Source organism: Balearica regulorum, chromosome 1 (genome assembly GCF_011004875.1).
Source record: "Balearica regulorum gibbericeps isolate bBalReg1 chromosome 1, bBalReg1.pri, whole genome shotgun sequence".
Taxonomy (NCBI): domain Eukaryota; kingdom Metazoa; phylum Chordata; class Aves; order Gruiformes; family Gruidae; genus Balearica; species Balearica regulorum.
Window position 1 is genome coordinate 5,194,509 of NC_046184.1, and position 27,644 is coordinate 5,222,152.

At 46.3% G+C, this 27,644-nt stretch overlaps 1 protein-coding gene across 4 annotated transcripts in view; it reads left to right on the plus strand.

Annotated features, from left to right (window-relative positions):
- GATA3 (GATA binding protein 3) overlaps window positions 1–20,817 on the plus strand; it is a 30,237-nt gene extending 9,420 nt beyond the window's left edge. For 2 of the 4 annotated variants that reach the window (XM_075762024.1, XM_075761951.1), the window contains exons 2-6: window positions 519–1,119; window positions 3,728–4,264; window positions 7,232–7,374; window positions 12,986–13,111; window positions 19,377–19,905. In XM_075762024.1, coding sequence (XP_075618139.1) covers window positions 879–1,119; window positions 3,728–4,264; window positions 7,232–7,374; window positions 12,986–13,111; window positions 19,377–19,661 — 1,332 coding nt within the window. In that variant the 5' untranslated portion in view covers window positions 519–878 and the 3' untranslated portion in view covers window positions 19,662–19,905. Of the gene's footprint in view, window positions 1–518; window positions 1,120–3,727; window positions 4,265–7,228; window positions 7,375–12,985; window positions 13,112–19,376 lie in introns of those variants that run through there. The other 2 variants (XM_075761876.1, XM_075762107.1) reach the window with 2 other exon arrangements.
- Window positions 20,818–27,644: the final 6,827 nt, after the last annotated feature.

A 27,644-nucleotide genomic window follows, 5' to 3' on the forward strand; every position in this document is an offset into this window, starting at 1 on the left:
CTTCTCCATCGCCTTACCCACCCCCCCCCCCCGATACTTTTTTCCCCCTCTTCCCCCCTTTCTCGGTTGCATAATAATTAATGAGCAATCAAAGTGGCTCTAGGCTGCAGAGCAGCGAATAGCACAAGTTCTCACCAGCTTAAGCCACTGGAGCTTCTCAGGTGCAAATTGAGCAAATAAACAAATAAACAAACAACCGTGACGACTACCAAAAAAAAAAAAAAAGCAAAAAAAAAGAAAAAAAAAAGGCAAGAGTAAGAGCTGAGGCTGCAGGAGCGCGGTTAGAGCTGCTCGGCTCCGCTCCGAGCCGGGAGAGGAGAGAGCGAAAGAGAAAGAGACGCTGGGGAGAGGTGGGTCCAGGGCAGAGCAGGCGCTTCCCAGGGATGGCTGCCGAAGGATGGGATGGGTTTTCTCTTGCCTAAAAAGTCAGGTGCTAAAGTTCAGAACTTCTCAAGCACGTTTCTCTCTCTGCCTCTCTCTCTCTCTCTGCTCCTTCCCTTTCCTCTTTCTCGTTACAGGTGATCAAAGAAGAGAAACATCTGCAAAAGAGCGGAAGATACCGAGGGGATCTCACTTCGTAGAGATTTTTTTTCCCTGAGTTTGTTTGTTTTCCTTTTTTTTTTTTTCCTTTTTATTACATTCTTTTTTCCTTTTTTTTTTTTTTTTTTTTTTTTGGAATCGATCGTTTATCACCATAAACCCCCCCCCCCTCCCTCCACTTTAAATCAAACCTAACCAGAAACATCCCCAAACTCGCCGAGCACTTCCCCCCTCCTCTGCATAACTCCAGCACCCTCTCCCCCTCCTATCTCAAGTCCTCCGCGCCTTGCTGAGGAGGAGGAGGAGGAAGAGCAGCGGCGGAGCAGCGAGCGCGGAAGATGGAGGTCTCCACGGACCAGCCGCGGTGGGTGAGCCACCACCACCCGGCCGTGCTCAATGGGCAGCACCCGGACTCGCACCACCCCACGCTTGGCCATACCTACATGGACCCCACGCAGTATCCTCTCGCCGAGGAAGTGGATGTACTTTTTAATATCGACGGACAAGGCAACCCAGTCCCTCCGTATTACGGCAACTCCGTGAGAGCCACCGTGCAGAGATACCCCACGGCCCACCACGGTGAGTGTCCCCGCCGAGACACCGGCTCCCACGGGGCAGCCCCGGCGGCTCCGCGCTGCCCCGGCCCCCGGCGGCCCGGCTGCCATCGGGCAGACCCCGGCAGCTCTCCTGCCGGCGGGGAAACTACGTCACGGGTGGATTTTGGGGTTGGCTTATTGGAAATAAATCAAAATCCAGGGTTCCTTCCTTCCTTTTTTTAAAAATCTTTCTCTCTCTTTTCTTCTTTCTTTCCTTCTTTCATTTCTTTCTCCATTTTTTCTTTATATCTTCTTTCGTTATCTCTTTCTTCTCTGTCTCTCTTTCTTTCTTTCTTTCTCTCGTTCTTTTTCTCTTGCTCTCCACTCTTACTCTCTCCTCCCCTCCTTTCCCCCTCTCTCTTGCTCTCCTTCTTTCTCTTTCTTTCCCTTTCATCTTTCTCGTTTTCTTCCTCTTTCCCTCTCTCTTTCACTTTATTTCCCCCCCCCCGTAATTAGGTTAACAGGGTTTTCATACGGTGTTTAGTTTTTTTGCACGATTAAGCTGCTCTGGAGAAGAAAAGCAAGCTGGGGAGCAGGGGTGTGAAAATGACCCTGCTGTCCTCACGCTTGGGCTGTTTCATTCGCACTTGGTGAGCTTGTTAGGCTCGGGTCGAAAGTTTTGCACAGGCATCTAGGGCCACACCACGACGTGTGGTTAAAAATAAGGAAGAAATAAAAACAAATAAATCCCGTGGTGTAGTTAGGTATCGGATCTGGTGTGTTTTCCTGTGGGTCCTGCAGGAAGGTAGTGATCCGCAATGTGAATTTTGTTCCTGGGTCACAGTTTTTAGAGAGGAGGTGAAATACCTAGGGCCGATGCGGCCCAGGTCCACAGAGGGATTAGTGTTTTGGTGCCATCTTTTTATGAAGAATTGGAGTGATCCAGTATTTATAGCTGGAGTTTATCTGTACGGTTAAAGAACACGGAAAAGAGAAAAATTAAAAAACAAGAGAGGAAAAAACAGATGCTGATTTATGAAGCCAGGGAGTGACCTCTGTAGTGGCGAAATCTAAAAAGCCCGAGGTTTGCAGTGGAAATTACGCCAAAATCAAGGAGAAGAAGGTGGGATGAGCGAGTGGAGATGGAGCCGAGCCGGGTTCAGGGGGCTGCTCCCAGCCCTCAGCTACTTGTTGAGTACGAGCCTGCATTAGGCTCCGCTCAGTAACTGCATTGTTCTGCTATTAGTCCCTTTAAAACAATTATTTCTAAGGATCAGCAGCCTTTGTCCTTTCTTTTCTTTTCTTTTCTTTTCATTTCTTTTTTTCCAATATATCAGCAGAAAGTGGAAATGCGGTCTCTCTGATCTAGTCTGAATATTATTTACTATGCTACTTCCTGGGGAAGATAATGAATCTTGACCCTTTCTATTCGTATAACCCACCTTCCCTTCCTTTCGAGCAGTTACTTTCAGTATTGTTCACGAATGTCTGGTATGGTGAAAACTAACTTGGAGATTTTCTAGACACACACAAGCTCCCATGCAAACATACGTGTCCACATTGCACCAACTCTTTAACTGTCTGTGGCTCTATAGAGCTGTGTTTGCATCTCTCCTTTTGTATATTTAGCAGCCTGTATACATATATCACGATACCTACAGAGGTTAAGGCTCTCTAGATGTCAATGGGTTTTCAGGGCTTTATTAGCAGGCACAAACTTGCTCTCCTTCGGTTGAATAACTCTGGTTTTCAGCTTATAGCAATTTACTCAAGTGGCTGTGGATTTGGGTAGATTTGATTCTTTGGATTTGTTGCTTTTTTTTTTTTTTTTTTAAGCAAGGGCAGCGATGCGATTAATTTAAAATATTAGGTACCATCCTTAAAGAACGTTTATAACCAAAGAAAACAAGGTTTGACTTCGTAAATATAATAGTTTTGGGGTTTTTTGCTAAGTCCAGGTCTGTATTTTAAAATAAAAGTGAAGGGTCTCTTGTCACGAGAAGGGGATGGAGAGTTTCTTTTGAGGCACTTGGTACTCCCTGCGTGTGCCATATCACCACGAAAAAGCCGTCTGACATTTATGTGCAGCCTCGTGGAAGAAAAAAAGACGAGCTGGGCGGTTTGCAAAGTTTATCAGCTCTGTTGGAAAGGTTAATATCACGTGTGAGGACATCTTCTGGTCGTCTTCGTTTGACCAGAATTGCCCACGGCTGCGTTCGGGAAAATATTTTCCAGCTAGGAAAAAAAAAATATAAAAAAATATTTCTGCAGTCGAGGTTTGGCGATTTCACGCAGGATCTTCCCTCCAAAGTCCGCGTGGGATTGTCTGGAAAAGGGAGAGAGTGAAGCAGGGCTCGCCAAATTCCATGTCCCAGGACTGGCATCCCTACTCGGGGGTGGTCCCGACCCGAAGACCCGTTCCTGGGCAGGATCCCGGCTGCCACCTCAGGCTATTGCATCTTTTTAAATTTTAATTTTTAGATGGGAGTGGGGGTTTGCATCAGATGCAATTTTGCTTGCTTCCCCCATCGTGCTGAGCCTTTTGGGAAGGAGGGAGGTGGGGGTACAGCCCGGGACCCCCACGGGGGGGGGGGCTTGCCAGGGTGGCAAAGGGAGTGTAACGGGGGTTTCGCTGTGCTTTCTCCGAGCAGGGAGCCAGGTGTGCCGCCCCCCGCTGCTGCACGGCTCGCTGCCCTGGCTGGACGGGAGCAAAGCGCTGAGCAGCCACCACAGCGCTTCCCCCTGGAACCTCAGCCCTTTCTCCAAGACCTCCATCCACCACAGCTCACCGGGACCCCTTTCCGTCTACCCACCCGCCTCCTCTTCCACTTTATCCGCCGGCCACTCCAGCCCGCACCTTTTCACCTTCCCACCGACCCCTCCTAAAGATGTGTCCCCGGATCCGTCCATCTCCACCCCCGGCTCCACCGGCTCCACCCGGCAGGACGAGAAGGAATGCATCAAATACCAGGTGTCCCTGGCCGATACCATGAAGCTGGAGTCCTCTCACTCTCGGAGCAGCATGGCCTCTTTAGGAGGAGCCACCTCCTCCGCTCATCACCCCATCACTACCTACCCACCGTATGTCCCAGAATATGGCTCTGGACTTTTTCCCCCCAGTAGCCTCTTAGGAGGATCGCCTACCGGGTTCGGGTGTAAATCGCGACCGAAAGCACGGTCAAGCACAGGTAGGGCTTTTGGCTTCTTCACCCCCGTTGCTCGGGAGAGGAAGCTATGGGGGGAAGCGGGGGGCAAAGGGATAGAGCTGCGCCCCCCTCTCCTCTCCGCACGCAAAGGGATGCGCACAAGCATCCGTGTGATGAAAGCAGCGGGGGCTGAAGGCCCCGGGGAGGGGACTTTACCTTTACCACAGGTTGCCCTGCTGGGATTCTAACCAAACTCCCCCTTGTCCAACCCCAGGCACGCCGGCCCAGGAGCCCAAACCTCCCCCCCCCACCCCCGGTGCCGCAGGGCTCCTGCCCCGGGGGCGATCCGGGCCCCTCCGCCACCCCAAGCGCCTACGGTGTGTTCAGCTGCGGCGCCTAAGGAGGAAGCGAAACCTAAGGAACCGCAGCATTAGTGTATCTCTCTGTATTTTAATAATGGTACTAAATCCCGGCCAACTTCCCCCGCCTGCCCTCCGCCTCGCTCTTCCCAGGGCCTCTTCCCATGCGGCGCCCGGAGATGCGGGGAGGGTTTTTCCTGGGGCGGTGGGGGCCGCTCGCCCACGCAGCCCCCGACCCCATCCAGCTCAGCGCCAGGGTCTTTGACCACCCCCAGTGCGAGACCCCAAAAGCATCCCCCCCCCCCCCCCCCCCCCCCCGGGCCGCACCGCTCGGGGAGGAGCTGGGGGGTCCCAGCGCTGGGCGCACCCCGCGGAGAAAGGGGGGGGGGGGGGTGTTGCGCGGCTCCGGCTCTCCCGACGGCTGAACGCTCCGGGCTTGGACGTTTGTGTGCACCGAGGGGTAGTGTGTGAGCCGAGGGGGGTGTGTGTGCAGAGGAAAGGGCGATTAGTCAAAACTCTTTTTTTTCTTTCTTTTTTTTCTCTCTCTCTCTTTTTTTTTTTTTTTTTTTTTTTTTTTTTTTTTTTTTTTTTCCGAGGAGGCTGCTGCAGGGTTGCCTGGCATGAATGAGATCAGTTTTCAGGGTTTTTCCAGGGTGACATTTACTCTGTCTGTCTGAGCAGGGACTGTCTCTATTTAGCTGATATGTTTGAGCTAATCCAATTATTTTCAGACTGCTGCACGCGACAGTTGCATTGTTTATCCAGCGCCAGGAACTTTAATAGAGTCCGGATGCGGTTAGAGTGACAAAAAAACCCAGACCTGTATGTTTTGTACATGAAAGCAGGAGAGAGAGAGAGAGATGGAGTGAAACAAAAGAGAGGGACAGAGACTCAAACAGCCCCGGAGCGGCTGCCCCGTTTAACCGGAGGGGAACAAAACGACCTGGGTATTAACGGGAGCGGCTCCCCGCCTGGCCCCGGTACGGACCGGGTGCTGTGTCGGGGTAGGGACCGGTTTATTCTCGGCCCCGGTGGAAGCCGGGCGGTGCTGTGCTCCCCTGACCGCCCCGGGGCCCGCCTAGCCGCAGCTCCCGCCGGGGCACCGGCTGCGCGGTATTTTCAAACCGTCTTGCCTCCCCCCCCCCCCCCCCCCCCCCCGCCCCCCTCCAGTTTCTTGTTTTCCCTTTGCCACTTTCTGTTGCTTTACCTTCTAGAGACACATCTGCGATAAACCAACCCCAGGAGCGACACCTTTTTTTTTTTTTTTTTTTTTTTTCTTTTTTAAAGTTGATTTTAGCAAGCTGGGAAGCTCGCAGACAAAGGGGGTTAGTGCTGGAGGAAAAGGAGGGAGGGGGTGTTTTTGCAGGATGAAAGAGGGAGAAACGGCTGCAAAAGTCTTTTTTTTTTTTTTTTTTTTTGGTTATTGTTGTTGTGGGGGGTGAGAGGAGAGGGGTTTAGCGCAAAGGCTCTGGAAGAACGGTTGCCGTTTGTGGTTAGGGCGCGGATGCCTCTTGCTCGAACGCAGCGCGGGCTGGGGCAGCGGGGAGCCGGCTCTGTGCTGAGTTAGCTCTGCTCTGGCCAGCTGAGGTCTTCTGCTGCTTTCAGATGGGGTGGGAGTGTCATTAGGTGCAAGAAAAAAAAAAAAAAACAAAAAACCAACAACCCCCTAACAAACCCAACACCCAACAAAAAAACCCAGTCAACACTGAAAGCAGCTGAGAGGCATGCCCCCAATTCCCTCCCGCAAGTTGGGAGCCGGTGGGCTGGGGGAAGCCCACCAAGATAGCCAGGGAGAGGATAGAGAGGTGCCAAAAAAAAAAGGGAAGAAGAAAGAGGGAAAGACTTTAATTAGGGCTCAGGCGAGCTCGGTGCTGTTCGGGATCCCAGTTATTAGGGATGGAGCATCAGGCTGAGGATGCAGAGGGGTTTCTGCAGGTTGGGCGGTGGAAGCTTAATTGCAAATTAATCCATAGTGGATATTGGCAGAGTGGTTGTGTATTGGCTGGGGCTGAGGAGGTGTTTTGGCTGTCAATCTGTGATTATGTTGAGGGTCCTTGATGTAGTTTGACCTGAGGCCAAAGGAAGAGCCCCCCAGGCTCATGCACCCCCCCTCAGAGCTGGGCAGTGCTCATGGAGCAACCCTGGGATCCCCATATGCATCAGAAAGGGGAGCATGGACTTAAATTTAGTATCCATCAATCTTGGGGGGAGGTTGGAGGCTCCTGGAAAGCCTGCCAAGGTTTGCCTCGTCCATAGGGCAACATGGGGTGAGGGGGAATTGTCAGCCAAAGGAGGGACCTGCGGGACGGGTGAGAGCTTCTCTGGGGAGCCCCTTGAGCCACCATGGGCATTCGGGTTGTCATTGTCACCATCCCTCTTCCTGCTGCTGGGACACAGGCCTGCTGCTGCCTGTGGGGTGGTGCTGGCAAGGGGGACAGGATCAGGCCCAGCCTGTGCCAGGGACGTAGCTCAGCCATGGCCTTGGACCCTTGCTTGGACAACCTGAGCTTGGAGAGGACAGGCAGGGTCTGGCATGGCTGGGTCTCTTAAGAGGTGGGTTTTTTTTTTTCTCCAGGGTGGGGGGGCTTTTTCCAGCCCCTTTTGCCTCCACTTTCCCTAAGTGAACTATGTGCTCTCTTGTTTCCAGAAGGCAGGGAGTGTGTAAATTGTGGGGCTACCTCAACCCCTCTGTGGAGAAGAGACGGCACCGGGCACTATTTGTGTAACGCCTGTGGACTCTATCACAAAATGAATGGGCAGAACCGGCCCCTGATCAAACCCAAGAGAAGGCTGGTGAGTCTCCTTTTTTATTCTTTCTTTTTCTTCTTCTGCAACTTGTGCTTCTTGTCTGCACCTTAGGATGGACAGGGAAGCTCAGCCAGCTCCAAAATCTGGTCGCGCTGCAGCGGGGGGATGCTTGGAGAGATGCTCCCAGACACTGTGGGCCTCAGTTGTCTGGTCCTCTTGCAAACTGCAAAACTGGTTAAAAAAATCAAAATCTAGGGCTTCTTGCAAACCAGAACTGAGTTCTCTCCCAGGCTGCAGTGGGGCAGATTCTTCTACATAGCGCTTCTGGATGGTGACCTAAGGATGATGGCCCTTTCCAGGGGACAAGGGCAGAGTAATCAATTCCTAGTGATCAAAGACCACTATCAGGAGAACAGGATTTCTCCTGGGCTCTCCAGGCTGCTGTCTTCTCGTGTGTCTCTCCATCCCCTTTGGTTGGTGGTGTCATGGAGGGGGGACCCAATCTGGGTACCAGTTGCCACGAGGACACTGGTTGTACCTTGGTCCTGCAAAGCTCTCGGCTGATGGTCCTGGTGCCACTTGAACCTGGTGTGGTCATTTGTTCCAGAGCCACGTGGGTCTCAAATTGTGTCATTCCTGCCCGATGGGCAGCTGCCACCACATCGGAGTGGTGAGGACACAAAGTAGGGGATGGCAAAGTAGGAGCAAGCCTGGTGAGTGTCCAAAGCCGAGCGTGTGCCCAGGGCCACAGAAGTTGGAGGAAGATGAAAAGCGCGGGTAAATATTTGAAATAATAGTTGCAAGCCTCATGACTGTACTATGTACAGGCAATACGCTACAGCATCCCCAGTGATCCATTTATGAATTTCCCTGGAAGCCACAAAAAGGTCTGGAAGCTGTGGGCATGGCTAATAAATGCGTTGAAGTATATTTGGCAAATAATCAGGCAAACCACAAGGGGGAAAAAAATATATCAAGCAGGGGGGAAAAAAAATGTTCCCTGCATGGGAAGTTATTGAATGTTTTGAATTGAGGCACGTTTGGTTTCGTTAGGATTAAAGATGTGGATGAGCTCCTGGGGGCTGCTCAAAATGCGGAGGAAAAGCAACTCTCGCCTCTCCGTGGATTTTCTGGGCTTACGGATGGATCCGGCTGGTTGCGTGAGGCTTGTGCCCGGCATGGCCGGATCCTGCAGGCAGAAGCGGGGTGGTTCATTGGCCTTGTGTTCCCCGTGGAGGTGCTCACAGCCTTGGTCCGGCAACTCTTAGGCACGGATTCAGCTTCCTCACCTGTGAGATGCCTGCAAAATTGGACCGGCGATATTCCCACAGGCGCCGGGAAGCTTTTGCAGGGTATGGCCCCACGAGGGGTTACGCTACGAGGGGCAGCGACGACGGCTCTGCCGGGCCGTGTGGGTTTTGGGGAAGATGCGGGTTTGCTCCTCTAGTCCCAAATTTCCCGTAGGCAAAGCACAGCCTGAGGCAGGATCTCTCCGTGCCTTCCTATACGGCTTTTCCTGTATAGGAAAATGTTGGTCTCCCTCATCTTTCATAGCCTTATTAGAAAAAAGGAAAAGCTTTCTAGGGAGGGAAGTACAGGCTGGGATTTTAATTTTTTTGGGCAGCTCTCTTGTTCTCTTCTCCTCCTCCCCCCGGCTCTTCTGTCTTAAACACACACACCTCTGGGTTTTTTTGTTTTTGGGTTTTTTTTTTTTTTTTTCCTTGTTCTCTCTTTATGTGCAAAGTTAACTTCCTAGGAAAAAGCTGCCGGATATCTGAGCCCTGGAGATAACTCCTAAACAACAGCTCCGTTTCCCCAGCCCAAACACACAGGGGCTTGAGCGTATCCAAACAAGCGGAGGGGGAGGCAGAATAGAAAAGCGGCTGGAAAAGGGGGGGAGAGCTTTCAAAAAGTGTCTGATGGAACCACGAAAGAATGTCCCGAGTCACTCTCAGCCCGGCACATGTAAAATGAACTATATAAATAAATACATTGTAAAAGGTCATTCTTGGGGGAAAAAAAAAAAAAAAAAGAAAGAGAAAGAAAAAAGTAAAGAGAGACCTTGTCTTGTATAATCACTTCAATCTTGGGCATTTTAGTTAAACTAAAAGTTTAGTTACAAAAAGTTCCCGTTCTTTGAATGCAGCCTTGGCTAAATGGAAACTTTTAATTTTTCTATATCTATTTTTTTTTTTTTCCCAGCACTGCCTGGGGGAAAAAAAAAAAGAGAAACATTTCTAATGCTGTTTACATCTATATTTATTTCCCTTACTAACCTCCCCCCCCCCAAAAAAAAAAAAAAAAGAAATCAGAAGGCACCAAAGCTGGGCCCATGTTTGCGTTTCATGTGCATAGATGTAGATGTGTGTGTGTCTGTGGCTTGACTTGATCTTTTGTGACTTGTGAAGGCGAGCGGGCTGGGGAAGCCAGCGTATGTATGGAGGCTCAGGGTGGGGATCCAGCGTGTGCTCCTCTCCCTCTGCCACAAATTTCCTGCGTGACCTTGGGCTGGTTTTGTAGGCTCTGATCCCAGGCACGCTGAAACTAATGAAAGGACTCCGATGGGTTGGAAAGAGGAGGCAAATAAATACTTAGACGCTGAGAACCCAGCCTAAATCTTATTAAAATCGATGGGCGTCTTTGTAAGGGTTTCCTTTAGGGGAGATGGATGGAGCCTTACTAGTTGAGGGGGCTCAAACAGGTCTGCTTTCGGGGGAAGGTGGAAGATCTGGAGATGTTGGTGAGGGCATCAGGAACGGGCAGGTGGTACCAGGCCATGGCTCTGCTTAAAAGGTCTACAGCCCTCTTGGAGACCATCCCTGTCCCTGTCGAAGCCAGTAGCAGCCTTGTCACTGATGTTGCTGAGATAAAACCTTCCTATGGATTTTCTTCCTTTCCCTGCCCATGTGGATGCAGAGCTCTCCATTTCCGTGTCCAGCCATGCTGGTTTCGGATGGATTATAACTAATTTCTCAGAAGGCCCATGCACGTGCAGTTTTTTTTTAGGAAGCTGATGCTTGCAGCTTTCTGGCTACCCCATGTAAATCCAGACATCGAAAAGGCCTCTTAATTAAGCACCTTTATCAGTGCTCGGTTCCTCCTGTACCGTCCTCAATTCCACTTTCTCATCACTGCCAGCACTTCTGAAGTTGTGCCCTCGCTCACGTGCACCTGGGCCATGGGGTCTGGTCCTACAGGTGATATGGGGCACCCTGTTAGTCATCCCATTACTTACATGGTCAGGCTCAGGTTGGTGATTAGCGTCAGTGGATGCCATTGCTGGGAGCTTTTACAATTGTGTTATTATTCATTGTTTCCTGCCGGTGTCTCCAGTATAAGTTGGTACAACATAAAAGGCACAGCCTGGGAGCGAAAGAGCTAACAACGCTGAGTTTTTGTAGGGGAAATGCGGCAGATGGAAAAGGTTTTATAAAGACAGTGCACGTTGTGATTTATTCGTTTATTTAATGTCAGAAATTGTATGAAAGCAGCAAGGTGGTGATCAGGCGTGTCTTTTAAACGCACTTGCCGTACGAGAAATTACGACGAGCGCCGTGTAGAAACCCCAAATATCTTCAAAGGGGATGTTTCCCCTGTGTGGGCTGAGTCAAATATCACTGGTTTTTAGAAATTTCCTTGGGCTTGATTTTTGGGTCTGATAAGGGCAAAGCTGCCACTGAGAGACTCGATCCAGCCTCTGAGCCACCCATGCTGGCCGGTGGGAGCTGGCGGGGGGCAGATATCTGCCGACTTGGCCCCCAGCTCTTGGCGAGAGCCCGGTTCTGCAAGCTGTTGTGTCCGTGCTGTGCTTGAAGCACGTGTATTAACCCGATGATTTTGATAGGAACTAAATTTGCGGCCGTAGCATGGTCTGGAGCGGGACAGGACCGAGGCGCGTGTGTGCACACATCTGTTCAGGGCTCTGCTGTTCGTGGTGAGGTGCTTCAGCTTCTCCTGCCGTCACGGGGATCTTTGCAACCAAAGACCTGTGTGTTGTTCCCAGCTCCTGCTTATCACCAGCATGGAGAAGTCAGCTAGAGGCCTCCTCGGGCCTGAGATCGGCTTGTTTCAGTGTCGTTTATGGTCAGGCAAAATGGAACTGTCCCCATGGGCAGACAGTGAGAGCTTCTTGCTGTCAGATCAGGCTCTCTGTGATGCATCCTAATACTCATGGGCATCGCATTATTTATTTTTTAGACAGTCCTTTTTGTCTAATGAAAAGAAAAATAAAAATCCTACTCTATCTAAAACAAAACCAACCCGTCCTCTCTCCACCTACGCCGCATTCAATTATGATTAAAATTGCAACATGACCTAACAAGAGTTGGTATTAACGCTAGCGCTGTGCCAGTGTCCATGTTTGCATTTTGGGTTTGTTGTACGGTATCCAAAGATGCGGTAGTTTTGAGGTTTTTTTTTAAAATGTTGGATGCGCTACAGTGTGCGGCTGTGTGGGGTGAGGGGTAAATTTGAAACAGTAAGAGCACAAAAGAGAGCATTAAAGGCTCAGTTCTGCAAGGTGCCAAGCATTGCTATGATCTGGCAAATCGCTTAAGCACATGTTTTAACTTTAAGCACATGAGCAGTCCCATTGAAAGCAATGCATTGGGATGAAATCAGAGCTCTGGGACTGTGTCATACTGATGAAGAAGAGATAGGACGGGGATCTAAAGGTCTTTTTTTAGGAGCTGTAGGCACTTGCACACAGGCAAACATGCATACACATTCACATAGGAGTCTGAAAACTCCTTTTCCTCTTTCAGTGGCAGAAGGACAATCTGTTTGCTAAAGTAACAGTTTTTAAATGATAAGCACGAATTCATGCATGTGAAAGAGGAGCGACTTTGCTAAATTTGGCTTTGCCAAATCATTATCACAGCCAACAAAAAAGCTTCTTTATACACCTTGACACGTAGACTTTTTTTCTTGTCCCTCCCCCTTTATGAAATGGTAAATTCTTCTTTCAGGCTCCCTACCGATCCTTAAATAAACATGAAGGTTTAGGCTGCAAAAGGGTGTAATTAAAAAGTTGGAATTCTCGCTCTTTGCCACAGTGTTATTTCCGATCTGGAACCCATATCCTTTGAAGCTGAGCTGAATTTACGGGACTGGGCTGTATTTGCGGTCGGACCCGGTGAGCAGCTGCCCACCATGCTCAGCGTGGGTCTCACCCGGCACTCGCTGGAGCCGGCGTGACTCATGCCGTTGACTCTGGCAATTGTTGGTTCAGGCCCTGACTGCAGAATTAGACCCCTGGGGGGTCTGAGAGAATTAAGATGGAAAGACATGTTGGCATTTAAATAATATTTTCCCCTCTGGAATGGGCTGTGCCAGCGCTGCTAATTTTGATGAGTTCTATCAGAGGTTTAGCACTCACTTTTAGGATGCCCTTTGGCACCTGATTCAGTTCATATATAATTTGGGATTAAAGTACCTTGGGGATTTTTTTCAGAATTATTATTTGTTCTCACAAGCCAGTTTCTGGAGGCCTCTACTGATGTGCGTCAGTCTTGCAGGGTTGATGTTTTCTTTCTCAGCAATTTTGCTGATTGCATCTTTTTTTTCTTTTTTTTCTTTTTTCTTTTTTTTTTTTTTTTAACACGAGTGCTTTTCTCTCCCTCTCCTCTTCCCTTGTCTCTCCCCCTCCTTCCCGCAGTCTGCAGCCAGGAGGGCAGGCACGTCCTGTGCGAACTGTCAGACCACCACTACCACCCTGTGGAGGAGAAATGCCAACGGCGATCCCGTCTGTAACGCCTGCGGGCTCTACTACAAGCTGCACAATGTAAGTGTGACTGTAACGCTCAATAACGAGGCCTCAGTTTCGGTGCTCTATGGTCAAAACTCTTCTTTCACCTAAGGATTTCCAGTCTTGGGTGGTGCTGAGACCTCCTTTATCCCTTTGGGTACTTTGGGGGTTGGAGCAATGAGTCAGCATCCCCTCAAACGTAGCTGATCTGACTTGGGGAGGTATAAAATAGGGCAGTCCATGGGTAATGTTAGAGCTTTCCCATGTCTGAGCCAAGAAAGGAGGTGTGGATCAACACAGAAAGACATTATCTGCTGCTGATTGGGCTCAGTGCATTGGAAAAGACAACACGCCGTCCTGCAAGACGATACCCCTTCTATGAGTAGCTTGGTTCCTCCAGCAAACACAAACTCTGGAGAAAAAAAAAAAAAAAGCAAAATGTGCCAGCGACTATTTAGATCTTTCTTGGGTTTGTGGCTGCCTTTGTCCCGTCCCTCCACCCTTCCCCAAAGATGATTTATTTAGGTCTTGTGTTTGCACTGGTTGACGCAAGCATCAACCAAAAAGGACTTGATTTAGTTAGCGGGTTGCAGAGTCTGCTCAACCTGTGATGTGAATTTTAAAGAGTCTGTCATGGAAGGGAAGGAAAAATGAAATGAAATGGCTTGCAGATTTAATCTAATATCTCCATGCAAAGCCAGCTTGCAGGAACCAGGGATATGTGCCCCATGGAAAGAGCTAAAGGGATCTGAAAAGTCTTCTACTGAATAATACTGCTAATAAAAGAGTCTTAAGGCTACTCCTGTTACTCTCATTCCACATGTGGTATTAGAATAATTATTATGTCAGAAGAAGGAAAAGACTTTCCATTTCTCTGCTTTGATATCACATCTTTTTTTTCTTTTTTTTTTTTCTTTCCCTAGTGGTCATTTGCTTTATGTTTGACTTAGAAATCTTGGGCTATGTTTTGCCCTCATGTCCACCCATGCAAACGCATCAAAGACAGATTGGGTTTCATGAGGCACCCAACCCTTGTGGTGTCGCAGTCCCTTCCATTTGTTATTTCAAGCTCTTTGGTTTCTTGGGATGGGTAAACAAGTTTGGATTAAGTAGAAAAAAACCACAAAAACCCAACCAGGGTAATTTTTCACCTGTTCAGTGAGAGGCATCCCTCTTGAAAAAAAGGAAAATGTGTTTACTCTTTAGTGGGCAGGCGTCTCAGCATGTTTTGAGTCCTATGTAGCAAGCAAAGCTTGTCATCAAATTCTCAGTGTGATCACTGCAAACAAAGGGGTTGGACCCAGAGTGAAAACTCTCAGAATATCACAAGAAAATATTCTCTGTTTGCTACTTCCATGGCAAGAAGGGAGAAAGGTCAGCCAGCCTCGCTGGAGGAGTCTATGCTTGTGCTATGTTTTCATTTTGGCCTTGTAGCCACCAGTGGTAGGACTTAAATCACGTAGCTTGGGAGACCTATAGGGATACCTATACCTACACTGCTCCCCTGTACCCCAGCAAAGTCCTTTGAAGAAAATAGGCTCTTCTCAGGTGCCATTCATTGGACCTGATGGAGATGCCTGTGTTTGGATGGGATGACTTGTACCCTTGAAGACAGTGTAGTTTCTCCTCATGACTACAAAAGGTGGCAGGATGATTTCAAATGTGTCTACCTGCATTGTAGACATCTGACTGGAGGAATCCCCCTTTTAGAACGGTGTCTTGAGTGCTGAAGTTCTCCAGAAACGTGCCTGCAAGAGAACATCCTTTTCTTTTTCACACTAACATTGTGAACCTAGTTGGCCTGAATTGACCCCTAGATCCACTGTTTAGGGAAACTCTGATCCAGCTGTGAAATTTGTGACATGGGGCAGGCCTTGAGCACATTGGAACCATTTTCATATTCATTAAAAACACCGACAGCTGCTTAAAAGCTCAGCACGGCTACTTACCAAAGTCAAGTAGTATCTTGCCTTATGAGCAACTCCATTAATGGGACCTGCTTAAATGAAAGAAACCCCTAGAGGACTGAGATACTGTGTGCAGCAATATAACTAGGCAAGGATACCAAAATGTGGGTATGAGTGGGTAGATTCTTTTTTTTTTTTTTTTTTTTTTTTTTTTCCCCCCCACTTTTTTAAGATGATGCTTAGTTATGACTGTGGTGAGAAACAGGCAACATAACAGCCAATAGTCCGTGAACATACCACCCGCAGCTGTAAAGGTCTACAATGGCAGAGCATTGGAGCATCATTCTGCAGCCCAAATGGCTTTGGTGGCTGTGACTGTGAAGGCCACATTGTGCTTCGGAAGCTAAATACGAGTGAATTTTTTGTGACTAGTGGTAAGGTGGGGGTAGCTTCATGGAGATGCCTTCTCTTTTTGGCTGCTGGGAGGCAGGACCTAGGGAGCTGTGCTAACTGTCTGGTGAATGGCACCAGCATCATCCTTTAGTCAACTCAAGGCAGGGAGGAAGTTTGGTGGTTGCATGTGGACAAGGTTCCTTGGCTAGTGCAAATTGATCTGGGCTGTTAAAATGCAAGACCAGTTTGTAGGCTGTGGTCCTGCTCCCTTTATGTATCTGTATCAGTCCTCCATGAGGAGAGGTGTCAAAAATAGAGAGGCTCATCATAGCATGTCTCTCCCAATGTCCCTCCCAGGCAGCTGAGCGTGTCTGCACAGATGTTGCATCAATGCCAATAGGTGGTCTTCAACTGCCTGGCAGATGCCTTAACCCTTTTTCAGGCTAGATTGTAGCAAATTCCTGGCTGCTTTTTAACCCCAGTCCCCCCTCCCTCCCGCCTTTTGTATTTTCTTCGGGCTTGATGACTTTTTCTTGGACCTTCAGATCATTAGGGTATTTTAATGGGTTGATCTGAAGATGAGGTTTACCCAGTTTTTCAGTCCACACTGAGTACAACACAGTGAAAAGGCTATTTTTTTTCATGGAGCTATATTTTCATGGTGCTATTTTTTTCATGGGGCTATATCAATTTGTTTTACTGTTGATTCCCACAGCTTAAGCAAACCCATTTGTCAGTAGGATATAAGCAATAATCATAATAGTCTTGGGGTGCATTTAGTGAAGCTGCTGGCATTTCTCCCACTGACTTCCACAAGAGGCGTCTCCATTAACACCAGTGTTAACAATGACTAATATTTCACATTGATACGGTGCCTTTCATCCTGTGGCATCCCAGAGTGCTTTCTAAGATACAGCCAGCCTGGAAGATTAACCCAACGTTGTAATGACTATGTCTGAAGGATAAATCCGCTTCAGTGACAGGACCTTATTGAGGTCAATGGCAAAATCCCATTGTCTTCAGTCAGAGCGAGTTCAGACCTATAATGTTTAAGAGTATCCCCTGGATTTGAATTGTTGAATGTGAGGTTCTCGTCCTTGTTATTTTAGTCCTTCTCAGAAGGGGGATGAGCATCCACTCACTTCAGGGATGGGTGGGAGTGTACCTTGCTGGAGGTGCACAGCAGACTGGCCTGTGCTCGTAGAAATGAGTGAGTTGCCATTGTTTCTGGTAAAAGTCCTCAGAAAAAGCCTCTTTCACAATATCCTAAAGCAGGGCTATGCGTCCTGAGAGCAGAACAGTCAGCGTTTTGCATACGATAAAACAAAGAGCGTAATTCCTGCCCATAATTAATTGGCTCCATCTGAAATTAATGGATTTCATATACAAGTATTGGGCTGGTTTAATTTTAATTTAGCATGTGTTTATCGTTTCTATTACAATGAATTTTCATGGAGAAGGTCTTCCCTCCAGGACTCTTCCTTCTCTACCCCGGAAATAGAAATGGGTCAGTGGCTTTGATGTTTTGGGGATCGCTTCAGCTCTGCTGTGGCTGGCCTTTGAAGTCAGTGGAAAAAAATTGCAGCTTGCTGCTGTTACTGTGCTGGTCTCACTCCTCCTGACATTTATCTGAGTCCTTAACTGTTTGGCTTTTGGGCCAGGTACCTGTTAGAAGGGTGAGACCACGTACACCGGGATGATGTGTCCAGCTAACAGCCTGGATGGCATCTCTGGCCCCAGTTGCAGGGCTGGCTGTGGCTTTGTCACCATTCTGAGCAAAACTGATATTCCCATCCTTGGGTTTCACATCAAATCATGGCCTGGGCCAACCTGTTCTTGACTGAATGAAACATGAGATGGCTCTTTGGGAAAGTGGTCATTGTCCTGCAGGACGTGACACCAAGCTACACAGGGTCAGGACCCCGTGCTTGTTCCAAGAGCCAGTACAGTCCCAGGCTGATGTTGATTTGCTACAACCATCTCCTGAGCTTGCACCTTTGCTGCTTCACCTGGAAATCAATTCTGGCTGCCCCATAGCCTTTGTCTCACAAAGCAAATCCTCATTAGGATCTGGGGAGCCCGGGGCTCGCGTGTGCCTCCCCAAATCTGAGCTGGATTCTTCAAGGTTCGAGACTTCCAGGTCTCCTCTGGCATTGTTGCCTGGTGTGGCTTGCCTGGGGCTTCCTCCTGGCTTTGAATGTGGGCAACACATCCCTGTTGGCTGACTTAAAACAGGTCAGGCAGAGCTTTCCTACTCCAGCCATCCAGCTGGAGCAAAGGACCTTCCTTGTGTGTGTATCCCTGTTCCCTCGGCGAGGACAGGAAGCCAGGGAGACGGGTGATGCTGTATTTAAAGCCCATGACATTTGAGGTTTTTGCTTGTTGCTGCCCCAGGGCTGCTGTTGGACTGCACGTGGGCAGATTCCTCCTTCCTACCTTTAGCTGCTGGCAAGCAGGGCTGCTCCCTCCGGCTCCCTTTATCCAGAGGCAGAGGAATCCTTCTATTCACCCATTTTTAGGGTGAGGTGAAGTTTCCCATCACTGCTGGTATGGAGAGCCTGGGGTCACTAATTCAGCTTGAGATGACGAACTTTGGGATGCCTAAACTGGAGCAGATGAGTCTGGTCCTCCCTCTCTCCCCATGCCTCCATCTCTGCATGTAACAGGGAGCTATTGTATCCCTGCCTCCCCGGGGAGAGAGATCCGTGAATGACTCCCATGCTGCGGGGAAAGGCACCAAGCAGTGGCTGATGAGCAAGAAATGAAACTTTGCTGTGATCTGGAAGAAGGGAGTGCTTTGTCCCTTGCGCTGATTTAAGATTTTACAAATAAAGTTCTGCTCAGGACACTTGTAGGAACCTCTTTTCATTGTCCTTCACCAGGGTTGAGACAGTAGTTCCTGGTGGATCCATTTCCCCCCCTCCCCTTTTCCCCTTTTGCAGAATATCCATCAGCACTGTTGTGTGCTCACATTTATTACGAAAAGGGGTGTTCAGCCCTGGAATGGTTTGCTGGCCTCTCCTGCCTTCTGCTATGGGTGAAATTCTGCAGAGGAGCCGGTGCAAGACCTATATAACTCCTCATGTAAACTCCCAAATCCAGATTTTTAAGGCTGTTTATGGATATTGGGTGCATAAATCCCTTCCTAAGTGTGATCCTTGGGGCTTTCATGGCACCTGTGTTAATGCATGTTGCGATGCTGGCTCTCTATGCAGTAACGATAGTTTTTACAGAAGGTCCAACAGCCCTTTTGTCACCATTTCCTAACCCTAATGGGTGTATGGGTGGTCACTGCTGCCGTGTATATCCCTGCAGAAGAATGTAATACTTAGGTTTTCTACAGATATGTCTGCATATTCGTGTTTGTGTTAGGCCGAAAAACCCCTACCCTATAAGACTTTAGAAATAAACCCTTACTGGCTGAAGTAAACCTGAATGGATGATCAGAGCAAAACCTTTCGAAAGAAGAAAAATAAGACAGATATCTGTCCCTTTTGTGAAGAGTTAGCCCGAGTCCCTAATGCCACTGTGAAAGTTTGCACTGAAATCCCAGCAGCTCTTGCCGCTAATGGTTTTAGATCAGTCAGGAAGCCTCGGGGTGAGACAGTGTCTGCGGGGAATATTTCAAGGTGATAATGATTGGTTTTGTTCCTAAACAAGGTGCAATTACCTAATGTGCAGATAGCTGAAATTTTTCAGCCGCTGTGAGTTATTTGGGTATGTTTTGCTCCCATGAGGCTCTGCCAGAATTTTTCTGTTGTCGTGTCTTCAGAAATTTCAATGGAATTTGGGATTTCCTGGTGGGATCTGAATTTTGGGATGGTGGGGAGAGGCTGTGTAGCTGTGGCACATGGGGCATACAAGGGGCGGAGGGGGGCTGCTGGCTGTCCAGCTGGTCCTGGGCATATCCCTGGGGTTGTGAGGGCATGGGGTAGATGAATCCCACAGTGATTTGGGGAGAAGGGATGGAAGCACAAAAAAAATAATTGATTTTTGTTTAGATTAACAGACCCCTGACTATGAAGAAAGAAGGAATTCAGACCAGAAACCGAAAAATGTCTAGCAAATCCAAAAAGTGCAAAAAGGTCCATGACAACCTTGAAGACTTTCCCAAGAGCAGCTCCTTTAACCCTGCCGCCCTCTCCAGACACATGTCCTCCATCAGCCACATTTCACCTTTCAGTCACTCCAGCCACATGCTGACTACACCGACACCGATGCATCCTCCATCCAGCCTCTCCTTTGGACCTCACCATCCTTCCAGTATGGTCACTGCCATGGGTTAGCGAGAGACTCCCCTGCTGAATGCTTACGGTCTCAAAATGAGATTTACTTTATATACTTGCATTTTTGCAGGCGTGTGGTTATGGGTCTGACGTCCCGAATCAAATGGGAGGGGGTAAAAAGAATAAAAAAAAAAATAAATAAAAACGTTATTTGAAGGCATAAGGAGAAAAAAATAAAAAAACGCAGAAAAAAACTACAAAAAGCACAAAAAAGGAAAAAAAAAGAAAAAAAGAGAAAAAAGTAAAAAAAAAGGTTAAAGAAAGTGATGTTTGCCACTTTTTAAAGGAACTCACTATGGCGTCTATGTATTCTTACCCACTGAATCTGGATACCATTTGTGAATAAGCCATTCAGAACTTGCATTCCCTATTGGACAGAATCTCTAGTGCTGTGAAAAAATAATAAAATAAAATAAAAAATGCTGAACATTGCATATAACTTATATTGTAAGAAATACTGTACATTTGAGGAAGACTTTATTGCATCTGGGGAGCTGTAAAGAAAAAGGCATGAAGGACTCCAAGAGATTTTTTTTTTTAAAGGAAAAGGAAAAAAAAAAAGAGGACGGGAGGACAATTTAAAAACCAGAAAAATAAACAATGCAGACCAAGAGGAAACGCGGTCTTACGAACAAATGGACCAACTGCCAGTCATGTCTTCTCCTTTTATTTTATTTTTATTTTGGTTTTTTTTGGTTGGTTTTTTTTTCGGTTTCTTTTTCGTTTCCGGGGAGGGGGCGGGGGCTGGCTAGAACGGTTTTGATGATGCATTAACTAACTAACTAAATAAATAAATAACTAAATAAATAAAACCTGTAGGGAGATCATTCATTTCGGGCCATGGGCCTTTTGCATAGGAAGTACCAATGGTGTCAGGCAATCAGTGTTAACATGCAGACATTGCCAACAAGGGGTTTTCAGATAGCCATTCTCCAGGTCTATATGCATTGTGAACAAGTTCCTGTAATTGTTGTTTGTATGTATAATTCAACGCACCAAAATAAGAAAGATGTAGATTTATTTCATCCTATTATACAGACTGAATGGTTGTACAAATTTATTTACTGCTAGTGATAAGACCTGCTTTTTTTGTTTTGTTTTCATATTTTTTCCTCCTTTTTTTTTTTTTTGAGAATAAACTAGATTAAATTCTGTTGACTTAAAAGTGTTTTGTGCTTGGGGGTGGGAAAGGAAATATGTTTCTTTCTTTATTTTTTATTTTTTAATTTGTTTTGATGGTATTTATTACATAGTTACCACAGGTACGGGAATGTGTGTCTCTGCGCTCATGCTGATGGCCAACGCAGTGTTTGTGGTGGCTCGATATATAAAAAAACCCACAGAACAAAGGAAAAAAAAAAACACCTCAAAAATAAATGGACTGCATGTTAGTGTAACCCCACTGTCCAGTGTGTGCTCCCTGTCCCTCAAACCGCAGCCCAGCTACTGCCCCAGCCTACTGTTGGGCTCCCACATGGGATGGATCCTTTTTGGTCTCAGTCAACCATGGCCACCATGGTGGCAAAGCTATGCCGAGGACAATGTGGGACTGGGATAAGTGCAAAGGTATGGCAGGGTCCTCATGATCCTGGCTACTCTTTGGGCAGTACTAGGAAAGACCTCGAGACTTTGGACAGGAGCTGGAAAAGCGATTTCTGCTCTTCCCCGTTGGGTACTCAGTGGTATAATTCAGTGGTCTAAATCAAGATGGACCAGACCCTGTCCCTGTGCTTGGAGGAATGGGCAGAACTTGTTACAAAAGGCTGGGTTTGATGGTAGACAGAGGACAATTCCCCAAAAATTCAAAGGCCATCAGCCAGCCCCTTCCTGCAAGAGTTTTCTTTGAAATAATGCTATTTGTATTAATTATTGTTAATACCAAAGTTTGGCTCTTATAATTTGATTTCTAATGGTTTAATCCTTAGGAATCCGTCCTCCTTGTAGTCTTCAGTATTTACTCTTACAGATTCTTTATACCATCATACGGGTTGGGCATTTACTTTCCATATAAAGGGTTAAATGTCTTATCACCCCACTCCATTTGCTGGAGATTTAAGCATGGTGTGATAAGACAGAGGTTGCGAAGGCTGTGAGAAAATGCTTAAAAAAACCCAAACAAACAAACAAACAAACAAACCCCCCCCCAACCCCCAAATGTAAAAAACTCAACAGACATGACCTGCAAATGAATTTTTTTTTTTAAATGCAGAATGAAATAACAGTTCTTTCACCCAGAAATATGTGTACTCCTGCCGTTCAATGCCAAGTGGATGAAAAAAATATCACCACATCTGTCAGATGCTGTTTTGAACCCACTTTCTCTTGGGTGATAACTGGAGAGGGTAACAGTGGCATGGTCTGATCTTCTTCTGCAGGATGGCTCACATGAGTAAGGATGTTTCATGTAAGAAAGACCACTTTGAAACTTTCACGATGATTATACAGAGGTCAAAGAGTCATTTGATTTAGGAATGGGGGAGGAGCGGAAGAGGATTGACCTTTATTTGAGCTTTTTCTTCTCTGTTTCAAAATGAACCTAGTTAAACTATATCTACCTTAAAGGAGGATTTAGCAGATGAAAGAGGAACAGGCAGTAATTGTTTTGTAATGTTGTATATTCTTTCCTTTTTACTCTGTTGACAAAAATGTGTAAAAAAAGTCAGAACAAATGGCACACATTTAAAATCTTATGTTAATCACCTTTCTGCTTTCTCAATGAATATTTTAAGCATAAAGACTAAATGTTGAAATAAAAGAGTGAAGAATTACTGAGATGCAAATGGAGATCTTGGTGGCTCCTAATTAATCATCTGCGAACTATAAAGCTATTTTCAATTAGTCTGACAAATCAAAGGAAATAATCATCTTTGCTGATATTAAGCTTGAGAGATTATTTTTTTTTTAATTCATGATGCTACAACCTTTCCCTCCTTTCACTCATCAACAGATTGCAGTTAGACTAATATATTGATTCCAGGAGTTCAGCAATGGTGAAAATTACAGGAGGATTCGCATGACACAATTTTGCAATTGTGTATTATTGTTTCTCACTCTAAGTGTTTGTTTTTTGTTCCCCCCCCCCCCCCCCCCCCCCAAAAGCTGGAAACACCTTCTTCTTGCAGTTTCCTTCTGATGTTGTTTCATAGGTGTTAGGGGCATTGAGCGAGACGAAGCAGGATGGGAGCCAGCTCAGAGGATGGGCATCCTGAAAAGGACACAAATGCAGACGCTCTGTCTGTGTACGCTCTAGGAAACATACACAGTTTGTCTAGAGAGTTCTTACATCAATTGTCTTATATTCTGATGCCAGGAGCAGGATGAATAAGATCTCTCACATCACATATCCCATGATTACTGTCTGAGATTCTGAAGTAACATGAGTGATCTACCAGTTTTTCAGTTATGTTTTATTTTCTTTTCTTCTCCCAGAGCAAATGTTCCAGAATTTTAATGTTTTGAAGGGTTTTGTTTGCTTGTTTGTTTTTATTGTTATGGTTTTTGGTTTGTTTGCTTGCTCGGGTGGTTTTTTTGGTTTCTCTCCTTCCCTTTAACACATGGGAAAAAGCCAGTTTACAGAAAAGGCCGAGAGCTCTTGTTCTTGGGCAAACGTCTTGTGAACAGCAACTCTGCCTTTCTTAATTTCTGAAATTGCAGGGAAGAGCTGATGGTAGGCAGGTTGGAGCAGGAAAGCCCTCTGAGTCATGGCTCTACTTCGATAATCTATATGGTGTAGAAAACACTATGGAAGTCATTAGCGGGGTCAAATCTTGTGGTCTTTTTGCAGGCAAAATGCCTTCTGGGAATTTGCGTGAGTAATAGTTGCTGTGCTGATGTGACTGTGGTAACTACATTTTACTGATGATCCAAGCAAAAGTCCATTGACATCAGTGGAAAGACTCCTAATGAGTAATGCAATAAGACTTGAATCAAGACCTCCTAAGTATTAACTTCAGTTATCACCTTGATTTATCTGCCTTAGTTAACTTTTCAGCTGCATTGGTCCTGTGTCAGTACACATGTGTGCACGCAGACATATTGAAGGGACATTTTTAAAATTACCAAGCTCAATGTTTCAAGGTTGAAGAGATGAGAAATGCTGTAATTAACACCATCTGCAAAACCTTTGGTTTTTTTCCTATGCATTTGAATTATGAGTTGTCTTAGGATGCACCTAGACCTGCATTTGGGTTCAGATTAGCAGTGTGCTTTTGAAATGATTTTCCAGTAGTTCCACCTTAGGGTGATGAGATTTTACCTTAGCTCATGCAATACGGTTTCCTTGGACTCCCACCTAATGTGTTGCCACACTAATGGGATCTCACGCTGCAGGGCTAAACTAAACCTATGCTGAAGCAACCCAGCAAAATATGGTCTTTGGGTCCTCAGCACAGTTTGTTTCTCCCTCCAGAATCACTCCTATTGTACCGCACTACTTGCTAATGCACACATTGCCATAAACCATGTGTTCTCATACACCTTTTTGGTCATCGAGACTTCTGATTCACTCAGGACTGGCTGTAGTCTAGGGAAGAATCCGGGTGGTCGATGAAGGGACTAGAGGGAACCTCTCTTGTTTTCTGCAGAGTTTGGGAGAAAAGACTAGAAGATATTCTTATGGAAAAAACCCTGTAAACTAAACCTTAAAAAATGTCACATTTAACCCTACCTCTTTCACAGAGATTCTCTGTCATTGGGAAACTCAGTCAAGTCTCGTCACATGGGGACAGGCACTAATCATGTGATCTTTCCTTTTGGGGTTGCCTAATTTCACACCCTGAGTTCTGCTTTGCAGAAATGTTCAGTGCTCTCAGTGGTATCTGAAGCCAGGGGACCTTGTGCCAGGATTAATGCTGCATAATACCAAATTATTTAAAAATATAGGTTTATCTCAACCTGAACTGCAAATCCATTCATTTTTTCCACCCCCTCCCATCCTCAAATCTGGAGAACAGAAAATAGCTCCTTCTGTCCTCAAAGATGTGTTGTGAAGATAAATCCATCACTTTTGAAGTGCTTGGATGCAGGTTGATGAGCACCATGGAAAACCCATCAGCTTCAGCAGGTCTGCAGGAAGGAAGGCACGAGGAGTAAGTGCTCATGAAGGGCGACGTCCTCCTTGTGCCCTGAATGAGGCAAAGGGAAAAAAAATTGGGTGTGATCGTCATATGTAGAAGAACAATACAGGTGGAGGAAGGGTGGATAATTCAATCTGATGTTTCCTAACATTTCAGTAGTTGATTTTTTTTTATATTCACACTGGTTTTTTAATGCATTTTTTTGTTGCATTCTTCTATAAAAATATACATGTACAGGTATAGATAGGTGCTTATCAGTGGTATGGACTTCATACCTTGTCAGCAAAGGAAATGCAGCATGTGTCACGTCTATGAGTAAGTATGTCTCTATCTAGAGAACTGGAGGGCGCCTGTTGTCACCTGTCTTTATTGGTTGTGTGATGTTCTGTGTGTGCCTGTGTGGATATCTAAGCTCTACAGAAACCAAGGCACAACACAAATGTATAGTAAATTTATACCTGTTTCACACAATGCCCTGAGGCTATGCAGACTCCCGGGTGGATGTTGGATCACTCTATCTTAGAAGTATATTTCCCTTGTTATAAGTTTAAATTAAGGCTTTGACCTGAAGCTCAACTCATTTTTTTTCTCTCAAAGTACAAAACACCTGGTTATTTAACCTGTCCTTTTACATTTCCACTCTGGGTTACTGTCGACTCCAGAGGCACTGAAATAATTCATGAGAACCTGTCCTCTGGGAAGACAGAAGTGACTGAAATACTCAGGGAAAGCTTGTTTGTGAGCCTCGCAGGCTGGTGTTCGTGCTAACACAGATAATTAGCTGACCTTCTGCATGTGTATTTAGGCTTAGCCCATGAACTGTTTTAGTTCCCAATTAATATTATATCGCAATATTATAGTGCAATCGTTTGCTTAACCATTTCTGTATTAGAACTACATTAATCTTCTTACACTACTTGACTGGATAATTCTTTTCTTGCTAAGCCACAAATCACCCAGTGTGTAAATTGGGGTGGTCCCGTTGACTGCAGGGAGCACTGCTGTCCACAGAACTGGGTTGCTTTATTCCAGGTCGGGATCCAATCCTTCAGCTCCAATTCTGCTTTTAATTACACTCTTCTCTAACATTCACCAGTCATAGGAGAGCTTCCTCTCTCAGCTGAGGTCATTATGAATAATTAAGAAGGCAGGAGAAAGCAATATGAGCGACTGTAAATGCAGGGGGGTGTTGATGACTGTTGGCTTCTTGAGACTCTTGGTTTCTTCTCCCACATGTCAAAAAATGCCCATGACCAGGGAAGCCAGAGGAGCCTTCTCTACAAGAGGTGAAGTTGTCTCACTTGCAAAACCTCAAGCTAGTTGCAGGAGGTCATCCCTTTTCTGCATGCATGCAGAAATGATTGCTCATGAATTTACTTCCTGTGGAGTCGCACTGGAGCAGATTTATAGATTCTGTGATAAATTTTAAACTATATTTAGAGACTCTGAGGAAACAGTAATGAATAGGTACAGGTCCTGAACTGTGATTCTCAGTTGCAGCTGCTTCATAATAGACTTTTTTTTTTTTTTAAAAGTACCAGTATGGGACAGGAAGTAGAGGGGAATATAGAATTATGCTGAGCCTGGAGAGAAGAGGATCCTCAAGTAGGAATTGAACAGGACCCATGGGAAAGCCAAAAATGAGGAAGGAGGGACTGAACCTATGATGGATTTCTGAACAGTCACCCAGGGTCTTTCCATTAATAGCAGGCAGGATGTTTTCCTTTATGAAAACCCGATTAAGTTTGTCAGACACTGATAACCTTTCTATAAGAATTTCATACTGTGTGTAGTGCATATATGTACATAATAGGGATATTGTTGTCTATTAATTTCCATAGGGTGGCTTTTCTACAAAATCCTGTACATCAAAAAAGAGTTGTGCTTGCATACAGGCCTGTCAACATTGTTTGTATTCAGTGGACTGTTTCCAAAAAGGTCATGGGAGAGGAAGGTGAAAGCCTATGGATTTGATGACGTATATCTGTCCCTGTTGTGTATGCATAGGTATTTTACGGATGGCACACAGGAAAGGCTGTTATGTTTGCTCTACAGAGTTGTCCTTTTGCATCAGGGGATGTAACAGCTGGGTGCAGGCCCTGGTAAGGCACCTCTCCTTACCACCTCATTGGCAAATTGACTTGAAGTTTTATCACACAAACTCTGAGCATCAAATTAGTTATCTCTGTTCTGAGTCACTGTTTCAAAGTGTCCCTTCTCTCCTCTCTTGCCCTTAGACTGGACAACACCCAGATCTTGCTTGGCTTCTGGCTTTAGCAGCGTGTCTCAGCTTTCACTTGCCCATGGCGCAAAGGAAATCTGCTCAAACTGTCCCTGTCCTGTTTGAGTGGAAGTAGCTGGTCTCTGGGAGGTTTTTTTTAGGGAGAATTGAGTTGGGAGGCAGGTAGGAGGCAACAGGCTTTCCAAGCCTTCAAGTGGTATGTCTTCATGCCTCCTGGCTTCTTGAAGACCTCAAGCTGCTCAAGCACATAAGTGCTTGCTTTACTTGAGTAGGATGGATCGGCATAGAGTGTGTCAACAGTTCAGACACGATTTACAACGTTTGGAGAGATGAGGAAATCCTGTGTTTTCACTGAATTTTCTTTCCATTCCCTCTGGTCTACTTGATCCACACCTCTGACATGATGTTGTACATCTTTACTGTGTATGTAGAGTGAATAACCTGTTGACTCAAATATGCCTTCAGACTTTGAGGATCAGGTCTTCCTCCCATTGCTGCTAAAATCAATTGCCAGGTCTCATTCTCTGCTCACTCCCCAGAATTACTGGGTTCCTTTGACTAAGTTCTCCCTTCAGGCCATTGGATACCCACATTTTCTCTCTTCTCCATCATATATCTCCTGCTGTGTTAAGAACATGAACCATTTTTCCATTAAGGCAGTGGGAA